We start from the raw sequence: 12,335 nt of genomic DNA on the forward strand, positions 1-12,335 counted from the left end.
CTGGCACAGGTTTTGGTGGTCTATCATTGACTTCATGTAGGACCTGTAGATGCTTCCCTTGGCACAGGCTGCAGGGCTTGACGACCCTCTGGCTTGGATGCTTGCTTCTCCTTAGCCCCCTTAGATGATGTCTGCTCGTCAAAGTCCTGGCACCAGGATTCATACTGTAGCCAGTGGGCGAGATCGAGCAAGGTGGGGACAGTCCCTGGCTCCTTGAATGTGCATCGACGGAAGTCTGCTCGCTGCTCTGGGGGAACTTTACTTAGCAGTCTCACTACATGGGACCCACAGCTAAGTTCTACGTCACCTTCAGTAAAGGCTGCTGTGTCGCCACAGCGAACATCAGGCGAGTCCAGGACACTGGCTGTTTTCTTGAGGGCTACGTGATGTGGCTGACCGTATTTGTCATTGAGGGCTGACATAGTGTCAGTATAGGGCGTGGGGGAATTGAGGTAGGAATCTGCAATCAACCTTGCCTCGTCGAACTTCAGGTGGTCTACGAGAATTTGGTACTTGAATAGTTCAGTTCCTTCAAAAGGTAAGAGGTTCTCGAGAGCTATCTTCAAGCGTGCAAACTCACATGGGTCGCGTTGGCTGAAGTTGGGGATAGTAGGTCGTGGCCGTCTGTAGATCTGTTCAGTTGTTAGTACTGGTGACTACGCAGGCTGGTAGTGGCTGGAAGGCTGCATAGGTGTATAGGCTGCTGCGTATGACGTAGCTCTGGGAGGTAGAGGCTGTGAGTATGTAGGTTGGTGGTGGTACAGCGGCCGTGGAGGCGTGTAGAATGCTGCACAGGATGTAGCCCTAAGGGGTGGTCATACTTAAAGATATCAAACACATATATTGTTAATTAGCAGATGTGTCAGACTTCTATGTTACAACAATATTACATAATAATAGTAATCATGTTAATAATAAAAATTGTGCTTGTAATGTTTTCTGTGTGATGATGAAGTCAGAGGAGCTGGTTGAAAGAATGCAGGATGGAAAACCAGTGTGCGACTGGTGAGGCTGTGGATCCAGAAACATCACAGCGAGGTAAGATGGTGGTTTACTTCCCTTTTAACTGTCACTGATTTGTGTTTGTGTGCTCCGACTTCAAAACACTGAGAGAAACATTCACAGTGAAAATGAATTCTTTCCTTTCTCTTGCTGTAATCATGACTCGATCAGCTCCGTCTGACGCAGACTGGAAACAATGGTTCAGGCTTTAAAGGGAAACTAACGTGTTTTTCAACCTGGGCCCTATTTTCAGATCTACTTTTGTCTAAATCAGTGATAGGATGTTCAATATGTGACATTTCTCCAGTACGAAGCTAGGGCTGACCTGCCTGCAGCCCGTGAGCGCGCGCTATATTAAATAATAGGGCACTCAGACAGCGTCAAAAATGTCAAAATACGTCCACTCAAAGTGCATTTTGGTCAAAATTGGGTAAAAATTCGGACATGTTTGTTGTGGCAAGTCAAAACACTCAGAGAGTGAAAGTCTGGCTCTGAAATCTCACGTCTCGCGAGATTTGAGTTGTTGCAGGAAGTTACCGCTGGAGTGACCTTACAAACGCGAGGAGTTACTCTGTTTGGAGTAGTCATGGCTGAATTTTTACCCGATTTTGACCAACTGGATCTGGTGATTTGAATTTGATGAGCACCCGTATTTATTTGAACACGGAATACACGGACGTACATGAACGCAGAGCTCATTGAAACTGAAGAGCGGACGAGGAGAGAGAGGGAGCAGCAACAGGCAGAGGAACATGTCTGAATCCAGCTAAAGGTAAACACAGACGTTCATTTCTCCTTTCCGTTATGTTGTCAGATAATTATACTAACAATCCGAGCCTATCTGTGTGAAAAAAATGCACTTTTAGTGGACGTATTTTGACGTTGTTTGACGCTGTCTGAGTGCCCTATTATTTAATATAGCGCGCACTCATGGGCTGCAGGTGTAAGGAAAATGCTCGACTCAGCAAACACTAAAATAACGAGACTCAGAGAACCACGGAGAAAGGTTACAACCAACGGGATCACTTTATTGCAGGTTGTAGGTACAACAGCACACTAGCCGAAACAGCAACACAGTGAAAATAGCGAAACAGCAGAACAGCAGTCACCCTTCAAGTGCTTTTATACTGGGCGTCTGCTCGTTCATGTGTGTGAGTGTATGTGTGTATGTGTGTGTGAACACACTTGGGTCGTATTTTCTGGGAATCCAAAGTTCTCCTGGTTTCCTACTTATTCCTAGAGCTGGACTTCGTGCATCAAGGCTTGACTTACGCACAAATACTCAAATTATCAAAACACCTCTTATGGGTCCTTTTTACTGCCAAATCTGATATTTGACCAGCTGCTTCCTAAACCTAGTGTAACTGGCCTTATTTTTCACCTTTGGTATAAAATGATACATTATCTGTCTCTACATAGGCAGGTCAGACCTAGCTTCGTACTGGAGAAATGTCACATATTGAACATCCTATCACTCATTTAGACAAAAGGAGATCGGAAAATAGGGCCCAGGTTGAAAAAAACATTAGTTCCCCTTTAAGTGTAAACTGTGACACACCTGACATGCCCCAACCTGCCAGATTAAATCTCTACCTTACAGCTTGTCTACACAGGAGAAGTTTACACCCCTCTGATGAGACAGATATGCTTCCATTTTAATCAGTATATTTGTCATGACTCGCTCTTCAGATTAATTTCTGTAGCCTCAACAGTCTGAGAGAAAAGAAACACTTTAAGATTATTTTGGGCCTTTTTGTCTTTCATTGACAGGAAATGTGTGCACACACAGAAAGAGGGAAGATATTAAGTGGGGCGCAGTTTTCCTTGGCCACTGTCACACCTGAAATAAACTTTTTGTGACCATCTGAGTCAAGTCAAACTTTATTTGTAGAGAACATTTAAAAACAACCACAAAAGGAAAGCAAAAGGAAACATCTGATGACTTAATTCTTATTCACTGAGTGTGATCCCTCAAATTGTTTAGGAGTGATGTACAAATGAATTTGGCAGCAGATATGCAGAGTCAGCAACTGAACTTTGTTTCTACTGAGGTGATGTCACCTTTTGGTCATAAACTCTGAACCATTTTACATATTAACAATTTTTAGGTTCTTTAAATTAGATTCAACTGTAAAACTAATGTGTGACTATATAACTGTAGTGCAACCTCTTTTATTTTAGTAATGCATAATCACAACCAGATAATAATTTATGTTATGTTGAACACATCACTGGTGCAAGTAGTAGTCTGTCTGCTGCAGCTACATGTTTTGCTTGTACTGTACAGTAAGAGGTAAATCTACTCTACATCTGTCCAGATGCACTGAGACAATATTTGAACGAGAAGCCCCGAGAAGCTGCTGCAGAGGGGCCTTCTCTGACACCTCCTCCACTCTCTGAAGAATGTAAGTTTAGCCAATTATTGGTGGTCTCTGACACACTGCTATGTTGTCATTTTTATCATTATTAATATTATTATAATGTCATTATCATTACTGTTGAATGTTCCAGTTTAACCTTGTTACTAATTACAGTTAATGTAGGTCAAATAAAATAAAGTCTATTTGTACAGTGCTTCACTTTATATGAAGTAGAATGACACAACAGACTTAAAGCAGTGGTGTAACAGTATGGATGTACTGTCTGTTTGAATACAGCTACAAGTCAGGCAACAAGCAGCAGCACGGCTGGATTCAGCACACCACCTCACTACCTCACGACTTCCAGTGAGACACAGCCTGAATCAGGTGAGTTCTGTAACTGTATGTTACTGCTGCAGTCATGTTTCTAATGTAAATATGGCCACATCCAGAAACATTTTTGTTGTTTCTATCAAATATAGCAATCAATAAAATCACAATATTCACATCACTAACACATGCAACTCATCCTGGCCTGTACATCTGGAGTGTTTTGTCCATTTGTCCGCACATGGAGGCTATGAAAGTCTATTTTTACAATGTCAATAAGTTGGCCAAGCCTTTAAACATTTCTAAACCTCCATAGCGACGGAAAACAATGGGAACTGTAGCTTGCACACAGATCCCAATTTTCATTTGAATGCAATATTGCCACATATTTGACTTTTTTAAAAGGAGTCCATTCAAGAATACCAACAGTATCTATTATTAAAATCTGTCTTATATACTTCTATTATTATGGTAAAAGTAGCACAATAAAATATATTTGATGACAAATACAATTGACAGAGGAAATATGGCCTAACTCAAAATATAATCAAAGTATACTGCAACTATCAATATTTATTCAAGTTGTCTACAGGACATATTAACGCTAGAATAGTTAATCCCCCTTCCAAAAAAAAATATGTTAAACTAGAGGGAGGCCCGCCCAGGGCACCAAAGTGGCTAGAGCCGGCTCTGTTTCTTCATGCCTTTCTGCATGCATGAAGAAACGTAAATGTGAAAAGAATTCAGGAAGGAATGTAAATGTATCAATTGTATTAAATGTCTGAGGGAATGTAAATGTAAAAAGAAAAGACGCATTTTATCAGTTAATTAATGCCTACATTTATTTTTTATGCGTTTTTGTTGCAATTTAATGGCATATGAATTTATTTATTGACTCATTTATTTATTTATGTACTTATTTCTAATTTTGGCAGTTCTGGTCCTCCATAGTTCTCTACCTCTTAAATATGTACAGTATATGTGTGTGTGTGTGTGTGTGTGTGTATGTGTGTATATCTGTGTATATATATATATATATATATATATATATATATATATATATACAGTACAGGCCAAAAGTTTGGACACACCTTCTCATTCAATGCGTTTTCTTTATTTTCATGACTATTTACATTGTAGATTCTCACTGAAGGCATCAAAACTATGAATGAACACATGTGGAGTTATGTACTTAACAAAAAAAGGTGAAATAACTGAAAACATGTTTTATATTCTAGTTTCTTCAAAATAGCCACCCTTTGCTCTGATTACTGCTTTGCACACTCTTGGCATTCTCTCCATGAGCTTCAAGAGGTAGTCACCTGAAATGGTTTCCACTTCACAGGTGTGCCTTATCAGGGTTAATTAGTGGAATTTCTTGCTTTATCAATGGGGTTGGGACCATCAGTTGTGTTGTGCAGAAGTCAGGTTAATACACAGCCGACAGCCCTATTGGACAACTGTTAAAATTCATATTATGGCAAGAACCAATCAGCTAACTAAAGAAAAACGAGTGGCCATCATTACTTTAAGAAATGAAGGTCAGTCAGTCTGGAAAATTGCAAAAACTTTAAATGTGTCCCCAAGTGGAGTCGCAAAAACCATCAAGCGCTACAACGAAACTGGCACACATGAGGACCGACCCAGGAAAGGAAGACCAAGAGTCACCTCTGCTTCTGAGGATAAGTTCATCCGAGTCACCAGCCTCAGAAATGGCAAGTTAACAGCAGCTCAGATCAGAGACCAGATGAATGCCACACAGAGTTCTAGCAGCAGACCCATCTCTAGAACAACTGTTAAGAGGAGACTGCGCCAATCAGGCCTTCATGGTCAAATAGCTGCTAGGAAACCACTGCTAAGGAGAGGCAACAAGCAGAAGAGATTTGTTTGGGCCAAGAAACACAAGGAATGGACATTAGACCAGTGGAAATCTGTGCTTTGGTCTGATGAGTCCAAATTTGAGATCTTTGGTTCCAAGCGCCGTGTCTTTGTGAGATGCAGAAAAGGTGAACGGATGGATTCCACATGCCTGGTTCCCACTGTGAAGCATGGAGGAGGAGGTGTGATGGTGTGGGGGTGTTTTGCTGGTGACACTGTTGGGGATTTATTCAAAATTGAAGGCACACTGAAGCAGCATGGCTACCACAGCATCCTGCAGCGACATGCCATCCCATCCGGTTTGCGTTTAGTTGGACGATCATTTATTTTTCAACAGGACAATGACCCCAAACACACCTCCAGGCTGTGTAAGGGCTATTTGACCAAGAAGGAGAGTGATGGAGTGCTGCGGCAGATGACCTGGCCTCCACAGTCACCGGACCTGAACCCAATCGAGATGGTTTGGGGTGAGCTGGACCGCAGAGTGAAGGCAAAGGGGCCAACAAGTGCTAAACACCTCTGGGAACTCCTTCAAGACTGTTGGAAACCATTTCAGGTGACTACCTCTTGAAGCTCATGGAGAGAATGCCAAGAGTGTGCAAAGCAGTAATCAGAGCAAAGGGTGGCTATTTTGAAGAAACTAGAATATAAAACATGTTTTCAGTTATTTCACCTTTTTTTGTTAAGTACATAACTCCACATGTATTCATTCATAGTTTTGATGCCTTCAGTGAGAATCTACAATGTAAATAGTCATGAAAATAAAGAAAACGCATCGAATGAGAAGGTGTGTCCAAACTTTTGGCCTGTACTGTACATACCATCCCTTTCATCACTCCACACCGACTGCTACCTTCAAGAGTTACCTACTTACCAAAGGGATTGAAACATCTAGTCCTATTAGCTTTACTAATGTGATGTCTGCCAGAGAGATGGACAAGGTCTCCCCTGAGCCTTCAAGCCCTGTATCCTCAATGGAGAACCATCTCCAACATGACTACGCTCAGCAAGTGTCCCCAGACCTGCCTGGTACTTTTCACCTGTGAGTTCAGCCCCTATCCAGAGTTTTGGATCCATCTCCCGAACCATCTCCTTCCCCATGATTAGGCCCATGCCGTCGTCCACTGCCCAGGTGGCAATGCACCCGACCCTAACATCCAGTGTTGTGAGTGGTGGGTCCACAAGGCACCACATGTTGTCCATTCAGGGTGAACCTGACTGGGATCCATGAGTGTGGGCCCAGCCACCGGGCAACCACCGCTGCTCCGAGGCATGTCTCCCACAGAGGGCCCCAAGCCCCCATTCTGGGCCTGTGGTGACACTACCAGGAGCCGTTGCCCCCTTACAACACAACTTCCATGGTCATATGGGAATATGCAAACACCTCCACTGTGTGATGTGCAAATAAATCTGGCAGCAAAGATGCAGAGTCAGTGTTTCTACTTTGGTCCCATTATAATTTTCATTTTTATTAACAAACTTTTTTACGTTCTCGGTTCTGTAGGTCAAGAAAAGTCCAACAAATATTGTCTGGTCAATGTGTGTCTGTCTCATGTCTCATTTCTTTTTTTTTTTTTTTACTAAGCTTTATTTGTTCTTGATCTTTCAGGTCTTTGCTAAATCAAACTCTCTGAACCCCTCATGCATATTTTAGGTGTTGATGAGTTATGGTTCCTGGTTCATGATTATTTTGTCTGTTCTCAATCAGCTCAAACTCAGAGGGGAGCAGAAAGCTCGACTGCTCAGCAAGGAGGTGTCATCATCAATCCTAAGTTAAGCGGTGTGAATGTAGGAGGGAATGTGACCATCATTGTTAGCAATACATACGGTAAAAGTTTCCCCTGAATTTATAAATCAGATAAATGCCATATTTATTTGTTGGTCTGTTTGTTTATCTATGTGCATGATTAAAATAAAACCAAGAAATGCCTTTACGTTTTGTATTTCTCAAGAGATGTTGCACGTTTGTGTTTCAGGCACGTCTCCTGGCAGGACAGATGAGGCGGGTGCTGTTTCTCCCAAAAACAAAGGTTTGTGTCAACAGATTTTTCCACAAACAAAAGGACAAAAAGTTCACATAACTTCTGGTATTAAAACATGATGAGAGAGTTTTAATGAAGGTGTTGTGGAGATTTGGAAGCTAAAAATGTGACATTACCATCCAGCAGTCAGTTACCATCATTTTTTTTCTACGCCCGGTCATCTGTCCGTCTTTTAGTTAACATGACATTTTCCTTTCTCGTTAGCTACTGGAATGTTTGCTATCAGCCTACGAGCTCACCATATGTTTCAACTAAAGATTAATAGCTTCAAAAATCTCATCATGTAACCACTTATATGAGTGAAGCTGGACATCTTTAGATCAAACTTTCAAACGTTATCTAAAGCAGCCTTGTTTGAAATGTGGACTGTGGTTAGCTAGCTAGCTATAGCACATAGCATACTCCCTGGAGATTTTGAGGGCTGCAACAATTTCTGTCCTTATTTTTCCTTTTTGAAACTAACAATCATGAAAATAGTGACTCTGTAAAATCCCAAGTTTTTGCAAAATCTTATGCTGTGACTAAAAACTGTCTGACTCATGACACACTGACTGTAGATGTAAGAGGGTGTCAGACTTTATTCTTTTTAAAGTATTTTCAAAGTATTCTAGTGTATGATAGACATTAATCCCTTATGATGCAGCATAGATTCTTTTCAATACTTGAAAATGCATCACACTTGGCACCAACAATGTTTTAAGATTGTTGATTAAGTGCATCAGTAATCATTATGTGTGTTCAGGAGTGTGGTCATAGAGCATTATAAGCGCATTAATTCACTATGAATGCCCCTCTGATTCATTATAGATGTGGTCTTCATAGAAAGTGTTACCAATTTATTAATTTATTTATCCATCATTTTTGAGTCCTGTTGGGTTCATTCACAAATATTGCCTATACTTATTCAGACCTCATATCTGTCCAAGTAAACTGGATCTTAGAAAAAACAAAAGGCACATTTAAGTCTGGCCCCCGGCTGGCTCAGACTCAGTTCTTGTGTTATTTCTGTTTGAGTTTGTCTAAAACCCTAGCACATATACATACCATATTTACTAACTTGGGAGACTACAAGAAAATAATGTAACTATGACTTTATTAATGTTTCAGGAAACATCCAAAGGTGCAAAGATGATCTAAAATCTTTCCTTGAAAATACAACAAAGAATCTGTCTCAGGGAAAAGAGGAAGATGGATCAACTCCTTTAAACAGAATCTATACAGAGCTTTACATCACAAAGGGAGGCAGTGGGGAGGTTAACAATGAACATGAAGTGGTTGAATTAGAATGTAAAAGGAGTTCGAGTGAGGAGAAGAAAATCCTGCTCAATGACATTTTTCAACCTTTATCAAACGAAGAAGATCCTCCACAGAGAATTCTGACGAAGGGAATCGCTGGCATTGGAAAAACTGTGGCTGTGCAGAAATTCACTCATGACTGGGCAACAGGAAAAGCCAACCAAACTATTGACTTCATATTTCCAATCTCATTCAGAGAATTGAATCTAATAACACATAAGCGTTGGAGTCTTATGACGTTGATAGGTAATTATTTTGAAGAAGTGAAGGATTTGTCAACGTCAGACTACAACAGTTCAAGAGTTTTGTTCATATTCGACGGCCTGGACGAAAGCAAGTTACCTCTGGACTTCAAGGAGAATGAGACATGGCGCGATGTTACAGAGACCACAACACTAGACGTCCTGCTAACCAACTTAATCACAGGGAAACTGCTGCACAAGGCCTCAGTCTGGATCACAAGTAGACCAGCTGCAGCCACTAAGATTCCTACCGAGTTCATCAACAGGGTGACGGAGGTACGAGGCTTTGATGATGAGCAGAAGGAGGAGTACTTTCAGAAGACAGTTAGTGACAAGACTATGGCTCAGAAGATCCTCGATCATCTTCAGTCAAAGCCGCTGAGAAGTCTGTACATCATGTGCCACATCCCAGTCTTCTGTTGGATTTCAGCCACAACTCTCCAGAAACTCCTCACAGAAACAAAACAAAGTGAGCTGCCCAAGACTGTGACTGAAATGTACACACACTTCCTGATCACCCAGACAAAGCTGAAGGTTTATCAGAAAGGTGAAACAAACAGAGATGTGATCATGAAATTAGGAAAGCTGGCATTTGAACAGCTACAGAAGGACAACATCAACTTCTGTGAAAAGGACTTGAAGAGTTGTGACATTGATCAGGAACAAGCTGCAGTTTATTCAGGTCTTTGCACACAGATCATAAGAAAAGAATATGGTCTTCACAAACAAGAGATTTACTCCTTCATACATTTAACTGTTCATGAGTTTCTGGCAGCGCTGTATGTATTAGAGACCTTCTTGAACAGCAGAAAAAATCTGCTTCCTGGGAAGCCAAGTTTGACAGAGATGTTCAAGAGAGAACTTCCCATCATCCTCCTCCACAAGAGGGCAGTGGATTTAGCTTTGGCCAACGATCATGGAAAATGGGACTTGTTCCTGCGCTTCCTGCTCGGTCTGTCACAGGATAAAAATCAGGAGCTTCTTCAGAAAGCATTTGGATTCAAAGAGAGACGTCCACAGAGCAACCAGGAGACGATCACCTACATTCACGAGAAGATCAAGGAACTTTCCAACGTCAACAAGAGCATCAATCTGTTCCACTGTTTAAATGAGTTGGGTGACCGGTCTCTGGTAGAGCAAGTCCAAAAGTACCAGAGCTCAGGAGATGTTGGTAACTTGTTACCTGAACATTGGTCAGCTCTGGCCTTTCACCTGCTCGCTTCTGGTGAAGACCTGGATGTCTTTGACCTGAAGAAATACTACGGATCAGATGAAGCTCTGGGGAGGCTGCTGCCAGTGCTCAAAGCATCAAAGACAGCTTTGTAAGTATCTGACCTCAAGAAACCCAACATCTCTGAAGCTTTAAGAGTAGAAGGACAGAGGGGAGTGTCTGTAAAATGTTAACAGTCATTTTGTTTTTCACTTCAGGTTAAGTGGCTGTAACCTCACTGACAGATGTTGCAAGAGCATTTCATCAGCTCTCAGCCTGAAGTCTTCTAGTCTGGAGGAGTTAGACCTGAGCAGAAACAAACTGCAGGACTCTGGAGTGATGCTGCTCTCTGACGGTCTAAAGAGTCCCAACTGCAAACTCCAGAGACTCAGGTGAGAACATCCAGATGCACAGTTAGTGTGTGAGGTGACAAGTAATACTGACTGATGGACACTTACACTGACAGTGATTCTGTTTTCCTTCATATCACAGCAAACATAGACGACAGTTTACCTTTAAATGTCTCATATCACATGGTGATCACGCACATTTACGATCTTCAAAGATTTAAACTAATCTTTTGCCAAAACAAGATCAGCACAGTTTCAAGGTGAATAATGGTCAGAAAATATCATGATGTCAGAGTGAAGCTGACCTTTGACCTTTTGAATATTAAATGTAGGGCTGCAGCTATCGATTCTTTTAGTAATCAAGTATTCTATCGATTATTCAGTGATTACTGGAGTAATTGGATCAGAAATACTGCCTGTTTTCATGAAATGAAAAGTCCTCTGTTTAGATTATTATGAAATATATAACACATTCTAATGTAGTTCACATATCTATTAGAATTTCAAACATTCACACATTGTACATTATACAGTACGATAAAAAGCTAGAACTTAAAAGTTTAGAGTTTTTGTAATTATTATAACTCCTCATATGAAGACATACACTGCCTGGCCAAAAAAAAAGTCGCCACCTGGATTTAACTAAGCAAATAGGTACGAGCCTCCTATTGGATAATTACTGCATGGGCGATTATCTTTCAGCTGGCAACAAGTTATTTAACCCCAACTGGTGCAATGAGTTGCTTCTCATTTCCTAAACAACCATGTCGAAAGACACATCCCGTGGTCGTGGAAAAGATGTTAGTCTGTTTGAGAAGGGTCAAATCATTGGCATGCATCAAGCAGAGAAAACATCTAAAGAGATTGCAGAAACTACTAAAATTGGGTTAAGAACTGTCCAACGCATTATTAAAAACTGGAAGGATAGTGGGGACCCATCGTCTTCGAGGAAGAAATGTGGCCGGAAAAAAATCCTCAATGATGGTGATCGGCGATCACTTAAACGTTTGGTGAGATCAAATCGAAGAAAAACAACAGTAGAACTCAGGGCTATGTTTAATAGTGAAAGTAAGAGCATTTCCACACGCACAATGCGAAGGGAACTCAAGGGATTGGGACTGAACAGCTGTGTAGCCTTAAGAAAACCACTAATCAGTGAGGCTAACCGGAAAAAAAGGCTTCAATTTGCTAGGGAGCATAAAGATTGGACTCTGGAGCAATGGAAGAAGGTCATGTGGTCTGATGAGTCCAGATTTACCCTGTTCCAGAGTGATGGGCGCATCAGGGTAAGAAGAGAGGCAGATGAAGTGATGCACCCATCATGCCTAGTGCCTACTGTACAAGCCTGTGGGGGCAGTGTTATGATCTGGGGTTGCTGCAGTTGGTCAGGTCTAGGTTCAGCAACAGTATGTGCTCAAAGAATGAGGTCAGCTGACTACCTGAATATACTGAATGACCAGGTTATTCCATCAATGGATTTTTTCTTCCCTGATGGCATGGGCATATTCCAAGATGACAATGCCAGGATTCATCGGGCTCAAATTGTGAAAGACTGGTTCAGGGAGCATGAGACATCATTTTCACACATGGATTGGCCACCACAGAGTCCAGACCTTAACCCCATT

At 41.4% G+C, this 12,335-nt stretch overlaps 1 protein-coding gene across 21 annotated transcripts in view; it reads left to right on the forward strand.

The window, feature by feature from the left end:
* LOC144458314 (NACHT, LRR and PYD domains-containing protein 12-like) overlaps window positions 1–12,335 on the forward strand; it is a 97,899-nt gene that overhangs the window by 54,734 nt on the left and 30,830 nt on the right. For 5 of the 21 annotated variants that reach the window (XM_078166692.1, XM_078166688.1, XM_078166698.1 and 2 more), the window contains 7 exons: window positions 956–1,038; window positions 3,321–3,407; window positions 3,660–3,749; window positions 7,279–7,398; window positions 7,547–7,600; window positions 8,720–10,472; window positions 10,579–10,752. The exons of 14 other annotated variants lie outside the window; for them this stretch is intronic. In XM_078166692.1, the coding sequence (XP_078022818.1) occupies window positions 984–1,038; window positions 3,321–3,407; window positions 3,660–3,749; window positions 7,279–7,398; window positions 7,547–7,600; window positions 8,720–10,472; window positions 10,579–10,752 (2,333 nt within the window). In that variant the 5' untranslated portion in view covers window positions 956–983. The remainder of the gene's footprint in view (window positions 1–955; window positions 1,039–3,320; window positions 3,408–3,659; window positions 3,750–7,278; window positions 7,399–7,546; window positions 7,601–8,719; window positions 10,473–10,578; window positions 10,753–12,335) is intronic. 2 more of the 21 variants (XM_078166690.1, XM_078166694.1) reach the window with 2 other exon arrangements.

The sequence above is a fragment of the Epinephelus lanceolatus genome, chromosome 3 (assembly GCF_041903045.1).
Source record: "Epinephelus lanceolatus isolate andai-2023 chromosome 3, ASM4190304v1, whole genome shotgun sequence".
Lineage (NCBI taxonomy): Eukaryota > Metazoa > Chordata > Actinopteri > Perciformes > Serranidae > Epinephelus > Epinephelus lanceolatus.